At 39.6% G+C, this 18,806-nt stretch overlaps 1 protein-coding gene across 4 annotated transcripts in view; it reads left to right on the top strand.

Annotated features, from left to right (window-relative positions):
- Window positions 1-18,806, top strand: part of VGLL3 (vestigial like family member 3) — a 52,493-nt gene that overhangs the window by 19,851 nt on the left and 13,836 nt on the right. For all 4 annotated transcript variants that reach the window (XM_018054438.1, XM_018054393.1, XM_018054543.1 and 1 more), the window contains exon 3: window positions 3,704-4,237. In XM_018054438.1, the coding sequence (XP_017909927.1) occupies window positions 3,704-4,237 (534 nt within the window). The remainder of the gene's footprint in view (window positions 1-3,703; window positions 4,238-18,806) is intronic.

Below are 18,806 nucleotides of genomic sequence, written 5' to 3'. Positions count from 1 at the left end.
TTTATGTTTCTTCATGCATATCCAAAATGTGTAAACATCTGTACAATAAAATTAGGTCCATGGACATGAATGAAAGAAACAAAAGGAAAGCATCCAGGAAAATGACATATACTCTCTGTATTTTTGGCATTTTAACGGGAGATATTAATAAGGAGAACTCTATCTCTGGCACACACCTGTGGGTTGAGTTCAGCTGTTATAATGGGATTCTGGTCCCACAAGAGATAAAACTTATGAGCAGAATGAAGGGTTTGGAACCAAAGATTGGATCTCTGAGAGCAAAGGAGCCCGTTGGTGGTGGCAAAGCTACACTACGTAATGTAAAAAGCCTCTATAAAATCTTTTATGAGTTTTAAACTTTAAATGTTGACAGCTTTCACTGTGAGTATGATAGAAATATTCTACAAATGTCCATTATTTATAGGCTTCCTGGGTGGCACTAGTAGTAGAGAACCTGCCTGCCAATGCAAGAGACACAAGCGACATGGGTTCAATCCCTGGGTCAGGAAGATCCCCTGGAGAAGGGCATGGCAACCCACTCTGGGTGTTCTTGCCTGGAGAATCCCATGGATAGAGGAGCCTGGCAGGCTACAGTCCATGGGGACGCAAACAGTTGGAAATGACTGAAGCAACTTAGCACTGCCATCATCTAAGGCAAATGAATTTTCTTCCTACACCTTATACAATTTTCTTTCTTGTCATTAGCAGCCAGGTTTCATATGTCAGAGGAGGACAATGCTTAAATAGATCACATTTGCCCAATGCCAGTAGGCTTGACTTTAAGTGCTATTTTCTAATAGATTGTGATTGTGATAAAACTAAGTCATTTGAGTAAAACTTTGCTAGGTCTGCTGGAAGGTTTGAAGAATAGTTTGCTTTTCATCCTTTGCCTCTATAAGATCATCATTTACGTTTCCTCAAGGGTTTGAGATCCAAGGAGATTCTGGGCAGGGGCTAAGGGGAGACTTGAATTGAGACAGTGAAAAGTTGGCTATCTGTGGATGGGGTGGATGATAGCTCTGCCATGAGGCTGACAGGGAGAGAGAGGAAGAGCTTACAGTGTAGTGACTTAGCCTTTAGTGAAGGTAAAGAAAGAAAATATTTGAAACAACCCAGTGATATCCTAACTATGTTCATCAAAGTACATATATGGGGGTTGAGTCAAGTTACTTAAGATTTCCCTGAGGTAAAAAACAAAACAAACAAAAAAAAACAACTGTCCTGGAAGTTTATGAAGAACATGACATGTCCACGTTCTTACTTCATAAACTTTTATTTCACATGAACTTTTTTCATATAAACTTTTATTTCATAATACTTCTTGGGATAACATTCATTTCATGGCGATATCTAACAAGGTTCTTTTATGTGGAACCCAGTATAAAAATACTGTTGTACCGTACATGCATAACTAATGTACTAACCACCTTATCTTTATAGATAGAAATAATCCATAGGACATTTCACAGAATGGTTAGAAGCATGCGGCCAGAAGATATGTAGAATTAAATGAGCTCAAATGCCTTATATTTGATTGGAAGATACTAAGCCACAGATAAGCCGACAGATCACTTGGGGTCCTACAATAAGAGAGGATGATTGCTAGATACCAGCTCTAGACCTGGGCTTTCCAGACTCCCAGGCCAGGGCTTGCTCAGATACCTGTGCCGGAGGCAACAGGCCATGGCTGGAGTAGCTATCTCTCTAAACACAGATCTGACCATAACCCTTCCTAGGAATTATACTCCATAAAAATTAATTTAAAAAGTAAAAACAAAACTCCTTTTAAGCTCACCTCCTCAGGGTAGTACCCACATTTAGTGCATGGCTTGTAAGGCTATGAAAAGCCAACCTAGATAGCATATTAAAAAGCAGGCACATTACTTTGCCAACAAAGGTCCGTCTAGTCAAAGCTATGATTTTTCCAGGAGTCATGTATGGATTTGAGAGTTGGACTATAAAGGAAGCTGAGTGCTGAAGAACTGATGCTTTTGAACTGTGCTGTTTGAGAAGACTCTTGAGAGTCACTTGGACTGCAAGGAGATCCAACGAGTCCATCCCAAAGGAAATCAGTCCTGAATGTTCATTGGAAGGACTGATGCTGAAGCTGAGGCTCTAATACTTTGGGCATCTGATGCAAAGAACTGACTCATTTGAAAAGACCCTGATGCTGGGAAAGATTGAAGGCAGCAGAAGAAGAGGAAGACAGAGAATAAGATGGCTGGATGGCATCACCAACTCAATGGACATGAATTTGAGTAAACTCTGGGAGTTGGTGATGGACAGGGAGGCCTGGCATGCTGCAGTCCATGGGGTCACAAAGAGTCAGACACGACTGAGTGACTGGACTGAAATGAACTGAACTGTAAGGCCATACCCATGTGGGTCCTTCTTGGACCGTAGTATGTTTGCCAGCATCTCCCCACTGAGTCCTTTTTTGATTCCTCAGATGCTGCTTTGTGCCAGTATGTGTTCTCCTGGCCTTTCTCCACACACTTTTTCATTAGCCTAAAACACTCTTCCCTAGCTCTTCATATGGCTAGCCCTCCTGACCCTTTTGATCTTGCTGTTACTTTCTAAGCCAGTTTCAATGCCCTGTCTGTGTATTTCCCCTCCTGAGAGCACAATCTAAGTTACATTGCTCGTGTCTATTTACTTCTCTCTTCTCTGCCAGATGTGACTGAGGATGGCATCTGTCCAATCATCCCTAGTCACCCCATGTTTCACACATAGTAGGACATCTATAAATATGTCATGAATATTGAGTGGAGAAATTGAAGCAAAGCTGGGAGTTGTTCTCTCTCTTGCTTATTTATCTCCAAGTGCTATTCTTTGATATCATTCCCCCCCTTCTCAATATCTCCTCCAACCCATAACCCACCTGAATCTCCTCCACTCTGATTTCCACAGAATTTTCACCAAATTCTAGGTGTTCAGGTTATAGTTACAAGTGTGCTGACTTGTGGCACAGTTGTGATGAGTGACAGCCATTACTTGCCTCAGCTTCTACATCCCTAAAATGCGGATAATAACAGTAACTAACTCATAAGTTTGGAGTGTGGACCCAATGAGATCAATCCATGAAAAGCTCCTGGCCTTGTATCTGGTACTACTGGGTCACTGATATTAAATGTAAACTGTTATTATTTTCAGTCCAGAAAATCCCAGACCTCTACAAAAAAACTAAACTGGGAATACATCCTTCTTGATGTAAAGTGAGTGCTGGCAAGTATCCTTAAGTATGATCTTACTTCCCTTTGTTTGGGCATTAAAATGCTTAGTTTGAGTGAAAATTGTATATGCCTTTAAAAGAAGTTGGTAAACATCATTTGCAATCTACCTGAATCATGTCTATGGCATAACCTTTTTTTTTTTTAACCTGTGACGTATGTACCCGTGACCTCTGCTCAGACCTAAGGGCGTTAAGACACACAGGAGAAAGCGAAGTTTTCCAGTCCTAGACTTGTCCACCTCAGCCTAGACAGTGACCCCCTAAACTAAGCCCCAACGCTGGGAACTCATTCACCATCTGGGCCCCTGCACATTGGCTTGGCGTGAAACCAGTGTCTGGTATCATTCACCTCTGTGTGGGGAGAACAAGAGAGCATACTCATTAGCTTGCTTGAAAATACTGGACAAGTAGAGGCAAGTCTATCCCAGAACTGAATCTTATGTAAATAATGTTATTTTTCTGTCTTCTCAGACAGCTCAGCTCTCTCAAGCCAGCGGACTAGTTTCCCGACTTCCTTTTGGACCAGCTCTTACCAGCCCCCACCCGCACCCTGTCTGGGGGGCGTTCATCCTGACTTCCAGGTCACTGCACCCCCGGGCAACTTTACGGCCGCCGACCCCAGCCCCTGGCCAGGACATGGGCTGCATCAGACTGGCTCCGCCCCTCCACCTCCAGTGTCGGAGTCCTGGCACTACCCGCTGGCATCTCAGGTGAGCCCGTCCTACGGGCACGTGCATGACGTGTACATGCGGCACCACCCCCCGCACGTGCACCACCGCCACCACCACCACCACCACCACCACCACCACCACCCTCCTGCGGGCTCCGCCCTGGATCCACCTTACGGGCCCCTGCTGATGCCCTCCGTGCGTGCGGCCAGGATTGCCGCGCCCCCGTGTGACATCACAAAGACAGATCCAACGACAGTCACCACCGCTACCTCAGCGTGGGCCGGAGCCTTTCACGGAACCGTGGACTTAGTGCCAAGTGTGGGCTTTGACGCAGGTGAGCCCGGCGATTTCCTCCTTTCTATAGAAAGAAGAAAAATGCCTGAAATGAATCACTGAAAATAGAGGGCGTTTTAAACATGTTGAAGTATTTTTTTTCTCTTACATGGGAAGTTAATCTTTGTCCATATGGTTTTCAGTTCACCGTTTCGCAACAGTTCCTGCATTCCTGCAGAAACTGGTGTGACTACCTGAGAGAGGTCTCAGAGCTTTTCTCCCATTTCTTAAGCTAGTAATCTGTTTATTTGAAGTGGAATCTCTGGTACCTTATGTTTACAAAGATTTAAGCACATTGGTTAAATCCCCCATGTCTCCGTACTCTCTAAGAGTGATATGTAATGCCTGACAATTCAGATCTAGTATCTTTCAGTAATTTTTCCTTCTCTCTTTTTGTCAGATCCCATTTATGATGTATAAACCAAACTACTTTCTGAAATGCAATTCATGGAATATAATCATGGTGTTTGAAAAGAATTAGGAAATGAATTTTAAAGGAATGGATTTCTCTTTTCCAACCCCTTTTATTCCTCTTCATTTGTCTTTTGTTATTTCCCTCCTTCCTTCCCTCTTTTCCTTCCTCCTCCTCCTCTTTCCTTTCTCTCTCTCTCTTATTTTAAAGCATCAAACTTAAGAGGCTACTCTAAAATTTATATTCAACAGATTTTGGGGAAAAATAACAGTAAGGGAAATCTTTCTTCAAAGGACATTCAGCTCCTCTCTGGAATTCACTAGTTGTGAAAGCCATGGTGTTAAATGCTTGAGCTTGTTTTTTTGACCAGACTACTCATATTCATAGTGTTATTTGTTCCAAGTTCACCAAAATCGCAAACATCAGAGGCTAAAAAACAAATCAAGTCAGTGATTATATCCCCAGAAACTACATTCTAAAGTCAGCCACCACCACCTCCAATCCCAGGTTCTTTTCTGAGAATCCTTGTGAAAAATTAGGACTTCCTTTCCAGAGGTTTAAGGAAACACACTTTTAAATTTTTTATAAATTTTAATTATTTCCTTATTTTTCCCTTGCAATGAGAAAACTCACCTTTTCATAGTGTTCCTCAGTTTTCCTCTTTGTATTGTTGCTGTTCAGTCACTGAGTCATGTCCGACTCTTTGCAACACTATGGACTGCAGCATGCTAAGTTCCTCTGTCCTCCACTACCTCCCTGAGTTTACTCAAATTCTTGTCCATTGAGTCAGTTATGCTAACCATCTCATCTTCTGCCACCCTCTACTCCTTTTGCCTTCAATCTTCCCACCATTAGGGTCTTTTCCAGTGAATCAGCTCTTCCCACCAAGTGGCCAAAGTATTGGAACTTCTGCTTCTTACTCCTTATTCTTCATGTGTTGTTTAGTCGCTCAGTCATGTCCAACTCTTCGTGACCCCATGAACTGCAGCACGCCAAGCTTTCCTGTCCTTTCCTATCTCCCAGAGTTTGCTCAAACTCATACCCGTTGAGTCAGTGATGCTATCTAACCATCTCAGCCTCTGCTGCCTCCTTCTCCTCTTGTGTTCCATCTTTCAGATCATCAGAGTCTTTTCCAATGGGTCGGCTCTTTGCGTCAGGTGGCAAAAGTATTGGAACTTCAGCTTCAGCATTGATCCTTCCAATGAGTATTCAGGGTCGATTTCCTTTAGGATTGACTGGTTTGAACTCCTTGCAGTCCAAGGGACTCTCAAGTCTTCTCCAGCACAACAATTTGAAAGGATCAGTTCTTTGGCACTCAGTCTTCTTTGTGGTCTGGGCTTCCCAGGTAGTGCTAGTTATAAAGAACCTGCCTGCCAATGCTGGAGACATAAAAGACAGGTTTGATCCCTGGATTGCGAAGATACCCTGGAGGAGGAAATGGCAATTCACTCCAGTATTCTTGCCTAGAGAATTCCATGGACAGAGGAGCCTGGCAGGCTATAGTCCATAGGGTCACAAAGAGTCAAACAAGACTGAAGTGACTTAGCACACAGCACACACTTCTTTATGGTTCAACACTCATATCTAATCTGTACATGACTACTGGAGAAACCATAACTTTGGTATATGGACCTTTGCTGGCAAAGTGATGTCTCTGCCTAGATTTTTAATATGTTTAGATTTGCCGTAGCTATTCTTAAAAGGAGCAAGTGTTTTTGAATTTCATCACTGCAGTCACTCTCCACAGTGATTTTGGAGCCCAAGAAAAATAATCTGTCACTGTTTCCATAGATGTTTCCCCATCTATTTGCCATGAAGTGATGGGACCAGATGCCAAGATTATAGTTTTTCGAATGTTGAGTTTTAAACCAGCTTTTTCACGCTCCTCTTTTACATTCATCAAGACTATTTAGCTCCTCTTTGCTTTCTGCCATTAGAGTGGGATCATCTGCACATCTGAGGTTGTTGATATTTCTCAGCAATCTTGATTCCAGCTTGTGATTTATCCAGTCGGGCATTTGACATAATATACCCTGCATAATATACTCTGCATATAATGTACAGCCTTGATGTACTCCTTTCCCAATTTTGAACCAATTCATTGTCCCATGTCTGCTTCTATTACTTCTTGTCCTGCGTACAGGTTTCTCAAGAGGCAGGTGAGGTGAGCTGATATTCCTGTCTCTCTAAGTGTATTCTTAGTGTACAGGATTTTAAATCTGAATGCCAATCACAACAGAGAACTCCACAGAGTAACAAATGCTCAGCATCCATTTATGTTCATCCTATACCTAAGTGCTTCCTTATCTTGATTAACTGGTTCTCCGCTAAGCTTTTCAATGTTTCTCATTGCCTAATGTCTCCGTTTCTGCTTCCTGTTTAGTCTTTGGGTTCAAGCTGCTTTTCTAAACTGTCAGGCAAGAACTTGGTTCTTCCTCTCTGTAAGAAGGGAATGTGATGAAACTAACCACCACAGGTTTGCCTCCATCCTTTGCCACATGCTAGTAGTATGAACTACTAGTTTGAGTCGTTTGATGCCTTGGGCCAGATCTAATGAGAGTCCCAGTGAGTTAGCTGCCATCATTGGCACCCAGTCTCTGCAGGCTCTCAATTTCCCAGTACTTGTGTGGCCAAGGTTAATAATGCTTTTAGAAGCAAAGGGAACATTCTCTTCTATCTTAGTTTGGGCTGCTTCAGCAGAATACTATATACTGGGTGTGAAGTGAAGTGAAGGGAAGTCACTCAGTCGTGTCTGACTCTTTGCGACCCCGTGGACTGTGGCCTATCAGGCTCCTCTGTCCATGGGATTTTCCAGGCAAGAGTGCTGGAGTGGATTGCCATTTCCTTCTCCAGGGGATCTTCCCGACCCAGGACTTGAACCCGGGTCTCGCACATTGCAGGCAGACACTTTACCGTCTGAGCCACCAGGGAAGCTACTATATACTGGGTGTGGTAAACAACAAATATTTAGTTCTCACAGTTGTCTGGGAAATCCAAGACCAAGGTGCCAACACATTCAGTGTCTGGTGAGGGCCTACTTCCTGATTCATAGAGACTTTCTTTGCAATGTGTCCTTATTTGAGGTGGAAGGAACAGAACCAGATCTCTGCACTCTCATTTCTAAGGGCATCAATCAAATTCGTGAAGACTCCACCCTCATGACTTATTCTCCTTCTGAGGGCCTCATCTCTAAATACCATTATATTGAGGGATAAGATTTAGCATGTGAACTTTTCAGGGATATAAGCATTCCAGAAGTGGATGTGATTGCCTTTGCTCTCTGTTTCTGTCACTGATTCCCTACTTTTGTATTTAATTTTGATGTGAGCTTGATTCACTGATTCATTGTTCAGAATTTTGGCTTGAAATAATCTCTTTGGAATGAAAAATCATCCTCCTACCCTCAGGAAGTAGGAGAAGATTTTCATGTGGATATATTACATAATAGTTCTTAATGCTGAGCTATGAATTAATATGTATTGAGTACCCACTATATAAGATATTGCCAGAGATATTATATATATTTATATTATAATAAATATATAATATTAATTTATATTATACTAAATATAAATATATAAATAAAACATTTTATTATTATATACTATATAACAATATATATTGAAATTATATATATATCATTGCTTTTAATTTTTAAACTAAATCTGAGATGGATGTTCTCTAGTTCAGTTACTAATAAGGAAATGGCTTGGTTTTCCTATTTGAAAACATCTTCCTAAATCTCAAATGCTCAAGCTATATTTGACCCCAAATCTGCCCCAAACTAAAGCATTGTTGGGGTAGCATCTGCCTTTATATGTAGGTGAATGAAACTATTGATTAAAACTGTTATCTTAGACTATAAATAATTAATATTAAGGAATGAAGATTTATCTATAGAACGTATGTAGTGCTCCTCTTTGTCATTGTGGATTTAGGATGATGATCATGATTCATTCCTGTCCATAAGTTTAACCCAGTTGAACAAACAAAGACAAGGGAATCAAGAAGATAAAGGTAAAATCATAGCATAATTATCACCAGTGTGTGTTTAGTTACACAGTTGTGTCCAACTCTTTGTGACCCCATGGATTGTAGCTCGCCTGGCTCCTCTGTCCACGAGAATTTCCAGGCAAGAATATTTCCGTGGGTTGCCGTTTCCTCCTTCGGAGGATCTGCTGATCCAGGGATCAAACCCACTGAGCCATTGCATCAGTACAAATTTTTAGGCCAAATTAGAGAACTTAAATTAGGCTTACTACCACAATTGAGCTTCCTAGAATCTTCATCTAAATTTAGATTCTGGTAGATCCAATCCTACCGAAATATTCTCTTCAGAGAAGATTCCCATAGACATCTTCCTTGGTGCACAATTTAGAGCCTTGTTACTGTGAAAAGCGATAATGATTGGTTAGGTTCGCCACAGAAAAGTATAAACTGAGGCATGCCTTACCTTACACAGGTAGCAGAAAGGAGCATACATCTCCCTGCATTAGGTCTGACCCCGAAGAGAGAGGATGGAAGGGATGAAGCCTTCAGGACTCATTTTCCTCTCCTAAACTCAGGCATCATATCAAATATCAAATCTCTCTTCTTTTAGGAAGGGTTAGGAGTGTTTTCAGTCAGTTTCCTCAAGAAACTCTAAGACACAATTTTGCTTGTAGAAAATTTGTGTAGTAGTGTTCTCAGAACAACATCTTTGTACAATAAGAGAAGAATTAACCAGGAGGAGTCTCACAATGAATAAGTTCAACTGAAACTTAATGGATTCTACAGGGAGTTCTGGAGCTGGGAATGCCTTTTAAAATTATCCTGCCTTAAGTCAAGGTGGATGGGCTTTTATGTTCTCACTTTGATCAGTTACTGTGTGTATTTGCACTTCGAAAAATAGTCATTACATTAGGCAAGGTGGCCTTGTTCAGCTGAAGGCAATTGCCAGAAAGAGACAACTGAAGGCTCCATGCTGTGAACCTCAGGAAAATGAGTATCTCAACACAGAATACAGAGAGATCTGACAGTCCCCAGCGTCTGCAAAGAGGGACAGCAGAAGAATTACAACAGCAAGAGTAGCTGTAACAGTAGCTACTCTTCCACTTATCTCACCACTTGTTAAAGAATAGAAGTTTCTATATCATAAGCCCAAGCTGGAAAGGTAAGATGGTTGAAAAGAATGAGAGTCCCTGTATATAATTTGTGCAATGTTGACCTAACCATGCCACCCAAAACAGCTCAGAACTCAACATCTGTGTTAGGTGGCTATTGAGCAGCTGTGAAAAGAGCCTGCATTCAGGTTATGTAGGCATGAAACTTTCCGAAGTCTAGGTTCTTAGGCCACCAAAGTGTAGGTCATTTTCACATTAAGAGGCAAATAAACTAATCCAATTTTGAAAGGTATTTGGTAAAGGATACACTTATTTCCTCAGGAGGGAAGAGGTTTAATAATTATTAGGTACCTTTTTATTTTGCAGTCATTTAATGAAATTAAGAAGTCTAGGAGGTTAAATACTATGTAATGCTTAGTGACCTAAGAAAGTTTTAGAGTATCTTGTATGGTATAATCCAAGGGTCAATAAAATTCTTCTTTAAATGGCCTGATAAAAATATTTAATGCATTGTGAGGATCACAGTTTTTGTTGCCACTTCTCAACTCTGCTTTCATAATATAGAAGCTACCACAGACAAAAAAATGAATAAATGATGTACCTATGCCCAATTAAACTTTGATGGACACTGAAATTTGAATTTTGTATGCTTTTTGTGTGTCAATGAAAATGATACTTATTTTTTTTCATTCCTTCTTTCTCAACCATTTAAAAATATAAAATCCAGTCTTCCATTCTTAGCTCATGGATTATGTATAAACAGATGGTGGGCCTGATTTGGTCTATGGGCTATAGTTTGCTGACCTCTAGTATATATAGTCCCATACAAATCCTTTTCAATCTATCTATATACATACATATGCATGTATGTGCCTGAAAGTATATACTCCAACTTATAAAGGTCATTGCTGCTAGTAATTTGTGTGCACATGAGCTTTGAAGTTAAACTGCCTGGTTTTATAAGCCTAGCTCTGTGCCTTGCTAGCTACAGAATTTGGGGCAAATTTTTAAATTGCTTGGTGCCTTTAATTCTTTATCTTTAAAATATATCTCACTGGATGGTGTTGAGGATTAAGTAAGTTAATGAAGTTAAACATTTAAAGATGTGCCCTGCACATAATAGATACAATATAAATTCTAGCTACATAAGAGAAAGTGATCAGACCCTCACTCATTTTAGCTTAAAAAAATTTATTATCAAACAATGCTTCACCTATCATATACTTCAGCATGTTAAAGCCTACAGTTCAGTGGGTTCTAGTATGTTGATGATGTTCTACAAGTATCTCTATGTATCTAATTATAAAGCATACCTAGGACCTCCACAAGAAACCCATAACTGTAAGGAATCAGTCCCAGTTTCCTCCCTTCACTATCCCCTGGCAACCACTAATCTGTTTTCTGCTCCTACGGGTTTTCTTTCTGTGGAAATTTCATATATAGAGAGTCATATAGTATGTGGTCGTTTCTGTCTGCCTTCTTTCCCTTGGCCTGGGTTTTCAGGATTCATCCATGTAGCATGTATCTGAACATCATTCCTTTTTGGGGTGGACATGAATCCATTGTATAGGTATACCACATTTATTGGGCTTCCCAGGTAGTGCTAACAGTAAAGAACCCACCTGCCAATGCAGGAGACATAAGAGAGGTGGGTTTGATCCTTTCCTTGGTTGGGAACATCTCCTGGAGGAAGGCATGGCAGCATACTCCAGTATTTTTGCCTGGAGAATCTCATGGACAGAGGAGCTTGGTGGGCTATTATCCACAGGGTCACAAAGAGTCAAACATGACTGAAATGAAGTAGCATGCACGTATGCCTACATCTTGTGAATTCATTTATCAATTTCTTTTTCCTACTTTTTGGCTAATAAGGATAATGCTATAATGGATACTCATGTAACAAGTTTGTGGGTGAACATATATTTTTAATTTTCTTGGGTATGTACATACATAGTAGAACTATGGGGTTGAGAGTATCTCACTTTATTTTGGAACCTGTTTCTTAAAGATATAAAGAGAATATATTTTAACTGTAATTAATTTTTTAATTAATTAAAATTAATTTTTAAAAGATTTATTACAGAATATTGTAATATAGTAATAAAATAGAGTTCTGCAGTTTGGTAACAAACTAAGAACAAGGAAAGATAGTCCATCTTTTCTGAAGGGCCCAAGGTAAGGTGAGGAGAGTGAGGTGCCGCAACACAGAATATAAAAAGATATTCACTTTCTGGGGCATGCAAGCACATAAATACTTAAATTTTGCCTCACCCTGCCCTGGCCCTACTTTCGCTATCACTTATTGCTCCCTCTGTTGAATGTATATTACATATAGATCTCTTGGAATGATCAGTGTGTTGATATAATCGTAGAGCATCTCTGTCTTCCCTCCTTGTGTAAAATATCCTTCTTTACCAAAAGGCTGTTATCAAAATCTCACATAAAACTCTCCTCTTTTCTTTAGCAGTCACAGAACTGGGTTCTGTTCCTTTAGAACAGTAGTTCCTAAATGTGATGAGAGGCTTAGTTGAAAAATAGAAAGATTTTTGGTGAAATCAGTTTGTTAACATAGCCTTCTGTACATCCAATTAAGATCAGAACTCAGTTTAGTATATAAAAGGCTATTATGCATTCTTTAGTAAAGAAACATCTTAAATTTTGCTTAATAGGAGATTTTTCCACCTGACTTTCTTTTGGGCACATTTTGTTTTTAGTATACTTATTAACTTCTCATAGAATGCTCTTTGGGAAATGCTATTACTGTTTTTTCATTATAAAAGCCATGTGGTTTTCAACTTCTACTAGTAACTTTCACCTAACATGTAGCTACTGTGAAGAGGCATAGTTTAGAAAGGGTAGATGGGTCTGAAGAAAATACCTAGAAGGGTAAACTGAAGAAGAGAGGACTCAGGATATGGAGGATTAAATTCAGTAATCTCAGAGTGTTGTATGGTACCCTTTGTATGTCAGTAAGAAGAGAGTTAAATGTAGAAATATTTGTGATTTTGATACAATGTATTATTAGATATGTATATGTGAATGCAAGAATATCATGCTTAGATTTTTTAATGATGACATTAGGTAAATTCTGACTTACAATTCATCTTTTAGTGGCCATAACCAAAAAATGCATCTTATGGAAATGCTTTCATATGTTCTGTTATTAACAACAGTTTCTCTGATGTAGGACATAAAATGTTGCATTTTCCAGCCAGTTTGAATTAATTTGTCAACTAAGATTTGTTAATGAAGTCTTTTTTTTTTTTACTGAAATACAAAGTTGACTTTATTTGTAAGTTCCATTTCATCCACTGGATTTAAATTTACAGAAAGGAAAAAGAGTCATGCTTTGTGACTTTTTTTCCTGTAAACACAAGCTGCTCAGGGCTTGAGATGGTTTTCATCTCTAGATTCACAGATTTATTTTTCTTAGCATCCCTCATGTTATTTTAGCTCCAATTTTGTTATAATTTTTTTTTACTTTGAGAAATGTCACAATAATTCTATATAAAATATATATAAACAGCTTAGAGTTGAGGTATACATGTTCTTTTTGCTAGTGTATATTTAGGTAGCTTAAAATTTAATAAACCAAACAATAGTCAATAGTATTCTGTAGTATATTACAGGTTCAAGAAATCTGGAGCTAAAAGAGAATTAACATATATTTATGTACTTTCTGGTTTCTCAAATATTTTGTCATATAAGCAATAATTGTGTGTGTGTAGCTCTTCTCAGGTGGCACTAGTGGTAAAGAACCCACCTGCCAATGCAGGAGGCACACATGTGACATGCGTCCAATCCTTGGGTTGGGAAGATCCCCTGGAGGAGGGATGGCAACCCACTCCAGTATTCCTGCCTTGAGAATCCCATGGACAGAGGAGCCTGGAGGGTTATGGTCCATGGGGTCACGAAGAGTCAGACACAACTGCAGCGACTTAGCATGATGTGTGTGTGTGTCTGGCATGTGCATGCAGTTGTCTCTGGCTCTTTGTGACCCAGTGGACTATAGACTGCCAGGCTCCTTTGTCCTTTGAATTTTCCAGAATTTTCTAGACATTGATGAATATACCATCAGGTATTAAAATCAAGATTATTCATCATAGGATGGAACAGAGTTCCTCCTAGACAGAGAATAACTGTAACTACAATAGTTGATAGATATGAAAATTTCTTGCTAAAGAGAGGTTATGAAATTTTCAAGGAAAACTCAGGAAACTACTTTTCTAGTATTCTTACAAATTTTGAGGCATGTAGCAAATTATTTCTGAAGAGGGTTTTATACTGATGGGCTTCACTTGGGTATAGATATAGTCTGTTAAAAAACCTGGAAAAAATATTTTTGAACTCCTAAATTGTGATAGTGGATAGGGCATGTTGGGCAACAATAGGGAAGTAAAAAGTTCACAAATGACCTTATCTTTTTTTATTCTTCATAGACACTTTGTGTCTGAAAATATTATGAGTAAAATCACCTTAAATAGTTTCCTGAATTTTTTATGGTATTCAGTTCAGTTCAGTTCAGTCGCTCAGTTGTGTCCAACTCTTTGCGACCCCATGAATCGCAGCACGCCAGGCCTCCCTGTCCATCACCATCTCCCGGAGTTCACTCAGACTCACATCCATTGAGTCAATGATGCCATCCAGCCATCTCATCCTCTGTCATCCCCTTCTCCTCCTGCCTCCAATCCCTCCCAGCATCAGAGTCTTTGCCAATGAGTCAACTCTTCGCGTGAGGTGGCCAAACTACAAATATATGTATGTATAACTATAACTTTATAGTTATACATATATTTATATTTATACATATGTATCGGAGAAGGCAATGACACTCCACTCCAGTACTCTTGCCTGGAAAATCCCATGGACGGAGGAGCCCAGTAGGCTGTAGTCCGCGGGGTTGCTAAGAGTCAGACACAACTGAGCGACTTCACTTTCTCTTTTCACTTTCATGCACTGGAGAAGGAAATGGCAGCCCACTCCTGTGTTCTTGCCTGGAGAATCCCAGGGACGGGAGAGCCTGGTGGGCTGCCGTCTATGGGGTCGCACAGAGTCGGACACGACTGAAGCGACTTAGCAGCAGCAGCAGCAGCATACATATGTATACATATTTTTACTTACATATATATATATATACACATATATATACGCAGTGCTGTGCTTAGTCACTCAGTCATGTCCAGCTTTTGCAACCCCATGGACTGTAGCCCACCATGCTCTTCTGTCCATGGGAATTTTCCAGGCAGGAATACCAGAATGGGTTGCTATGCCCTGCTCCAGGCAATCTTCCCAACCCAGTGATCAAGCCCAGATCTCCCGCATTGCAGGCAGATGCTTTACTGTCTGAGACACGAGGGAAGCCCATATATAACAAGTTTAATCTGAATCTTCTTATCTGAATATTTTGTGAAAAAAAATCTTTCATAAATGACAAAATGTATTTTAATGCAATATAAATGGTAATTATTGCTCACAATTATTATATAGTGTTCCCTTAAAAATAGGCTAATTGAATTACTTTTTTGCTTAGGATCATGGTAGTCAATCTTGCTTAATACTATAGGGATGCTTTACATTGAAATCCATTAGAAATATAAATATCTTTGTTTTATCAGATGCAGGAAATAAAAGACCAGGTTATAAATAGTTCACTTAATAGAACAGCAAATGGACAAGCAGTTTCTGTCTATGAAAGAGAAATGGTTATCAAGTTACCACTTGCTCTTTCATCCAGCCTGTAAGTTACCATCTCTCTAGATTACATCTCAAAACCATGCTTTCTTGAAGGTGGTCTGGTGCTGACAAGCCTGGGCAAAACTTAGGCATGAAAGTTTTCAAAATAACCTTGCTAAGCTATTTTAACATCTCACTTTAAAATGTCACAAATTTTGGTATTTGGATCACTAAGGATATCAAAATCATGGAGCTTTGCATAAAATAACCTTTTTAAATTTGTTTCTCTCTATAGATATATACATTTATGAAAAAAGACTAAAGGAAACCTAGAGTTATCAACCTAACATTTGAATATTTACCTAATAACATAATGTTCCAACTCCAGGTTTTACAGTGAAAGAGAGATGCACTAAATTTGGAGAGAAATCATCTCAGTTCAGTTCAGTTCAGTTCAGTCACTCAGTCATGTCCGACTCTTTGCGACCCCATGAACTGCAGCACACCAGGCCTCCCTGTCCATCACCAACTCCCGGAGTCCACCCAAACCCACGTCCATCGAGTCGGTGATGCCATCCAACCATCTCATCCTCTGTCGTCCCCTTCTTCTCCTGCCCTCAATCTTTCCCAGCATCAGGGGCTTTTCAAATGAGTCAGCTCTTCATATTATGTGGCCAGAGTATTGGAGGTGCAACTTCAACATCAGTCCTTCCAAAGAATACTCAGGACTGATCTCTGCTTTAGGATCTGGACCTCCTTGCAGTCCAAGGGACTCTCAAGAGTCTTCTCCAACACCACAGTTCAAAAGCATCAATTCTTCGGTGCTCAGATTTCTTTGTAGTCCAACTCTATAGTCCAACTCTATAGTCCAACTTTATAGTCCAACTCTCAGTGGTCATCCATACGTGACCACTGGAAAAACCATAGCCTTGACTAGACAGACCTTTGTTGACAAAGTAATGTCTCTGCTTTTTAATATGCTGTCTAGGTTTGTCATAACTTTCCATGCAAGGAGTAAGCGTCTTTTAATTTCATGGCTGCAGTCACCATCTGCAGTGATTTTGGAGCCCAGAAAATCAAGTCAGCCACTGTTTCCACTGTTTCCCCATCTATTTGCCATGAAGTGATGGGAATCATCTAGAGCCACAGTAATCATTAACAAGATAGTATTAATTATATAAAAATATTAAAGCACTAACACACTTTTCAGTATAAAGAAAAGAGGGCATTAAAGCAACATATATGATAAAGGCTCCACTAAAAGCCATGTCACTCTTTCCTACTTTACCACTTCTTTGGAGCATAGTTATTACTCATTTAATATGTTTATGAAGGTTGTGGGGTTGGTGATTTATTGTAATCTTTCCTAACATTATTAATGATTTTTACAAATAAGGAAACTAATGAATTTTATTTAATAGTGTCATAAAATAGAATAGACAGAGAAGCTTACTTCTAATCATTTGATTTCAGCAGGGAGACACATTAAATGGCTTTTTAATATAGAAGCCAGCCCTAGAACTATGTGATTTTTCAGTGACAGCCTGTGCTGGTCGATAGAGATTTACAGATTTCTGGATACTTACCTTGAAGGCATTATCTTAATTAGGATAACTAAAATGTCACAAAGAAATAGTTGTGGATTAAAGAAAATACTAGGAAGAATATTTGTAAACGGATACTTCCTGTGGACTTTTACTATTTTTTTGACAGTTTATTATGACTTGATAACATAAAGACTCTAGTAATTAACAGCTGATTGTGCCACTCTTTCTGCAAACCTTTGCTTTTCTTTTGGCCTGTGGCATAAGCCTATTTTCCACTGAAAGGAAAAAAAAAAAAAAACCCGAAAGTATGTTACAGTATTTACACACTCTTGAATGGTGTTAGTTGTATAAGGCACATGTCCAGAATGACAGTTCCGTGACCAGAAGGGTAATGGAAACCATCTTTGAGATGCATGTAGAATGCCAGTAGATCCCAGCCAGAGAGTGAGATCTGCATTAAAAGTAGCAGGATGGTGAATCAGAGGGAGAAATACATTCCAGAGCACTGCTGTCAGTTTCCAGCATCCAGGGCTAGATTCTGCAGGACTGTAATGAAACTCCCTTGCTGTCCCAGAGTGCTGTAGATCTTCCCCATTCTCTATCCTGGCCCTTCATCCAGAGGGGTGCATGCGTGTGTGTGTGTGTGTGTGTGTGTGTGTGTGTGTGTGTGTGCATGCGCACGTGTGTGTGTGTGCGCGCACTTAGTCATGTCCTACTCTCTGTGACCCCATGGAGTCTCCTCTGTCTATAGGATTTCCTAAGCAAGAATATTGGAGTAGCATTGCCATTTCCTACTCCAGGGGATCTCCCAGACCCAGGGATCAAACCCATGTCTCTTGAATTTCCTGCATTGCCAGGTTGATTGTTTACCATCGAGCCACTTGGAAAGCCCATCCTTAAGATGGTGCCATAATGTTACAATGCCCAAAGCATGGAGGTTTATTCTCAGAGATTCTCTTTCAATCTTACAGGACAAATACAGACACCTTCTGAGAGAATTCTGAATGTTTTAAGGTGCATTTGTATAATACAAATAGATGCCTCTGTGTGTGTGTGTGTGTGTGTAAATCCTCGTAAAGGACATCTTGGTTAAGGGAAAATGCTATTTTCATATATTGCTGTTACAAAATTAGAGAAGTGTAAGCTTTTTTTTTAAGTAAACTGAAATATGTACTACAGTTAAAAATTCTCCTAAATTTTGACCCAGCATTCTTCTCTTGTGAATCTGTACCACACAATTACAAGCAGCAGCATGTGAGGACAGGTACAAAAATGTTTATCGTGACAATGTTCATAATATCTCAGAGGTGGAATTAAGTGATTGCCATTAAGAGGGGATCTATGAGTGAAGTATGTTTTGTGTGATGTTGCTGACTTTAAAAAAAAATATGAAGAAGCACATTTAGATGCCTTTTTCTCAAAAAGACTTTTTGATATGGACCGTTTTTAAAGTCTTTATTGAATTTGTTACAATACTGCTTCTGTTTTACATTTTGGTTTTTTGGCCCCAAGGAATGTTGGGATCAGGGACCCAACCTGCAAACCCTTCATTGAGAGGCAAAGTCTTAACCACCGCACCACCAGGGAAGACCGTATATGCCTTTTTTGGGGGGAAAAACAGATGGCAAGAAATCCTGTATGTGTATTTATGCATTTCAATGAAAGCAGAGAAGACTAGCTTGTTAATTTGTGTTTCCTTTTGGGACTGAAAGTATTGTTGTCACTAATGTGGTTTAAGGAGGAGAGAAGGAGGAATTTATAAGAGAAAAATATGTTTGAGTGTGTGTGCATATGTGTATTCCTGTGTCTATATGAGAAAGAGACAATGAAAAAGAG

Source organism: Capra hircus, chromosome 1 (assembly GCF_001704415.2).
Source record: "Capra hircus breed San Clemente chromosome 1, ASM170441v1, whole genome shotgun sequence".
Classification (NCBI taxonomy): domain Eukaryota; kingdom Metazoa; phylum Chordata; class Mammalia; order Artiodactyla; family Bovidae; genus Capra; species Capra hircus.
This window is presented reverse-complemented; position numbering and strand designations above follow the sequence as displayed.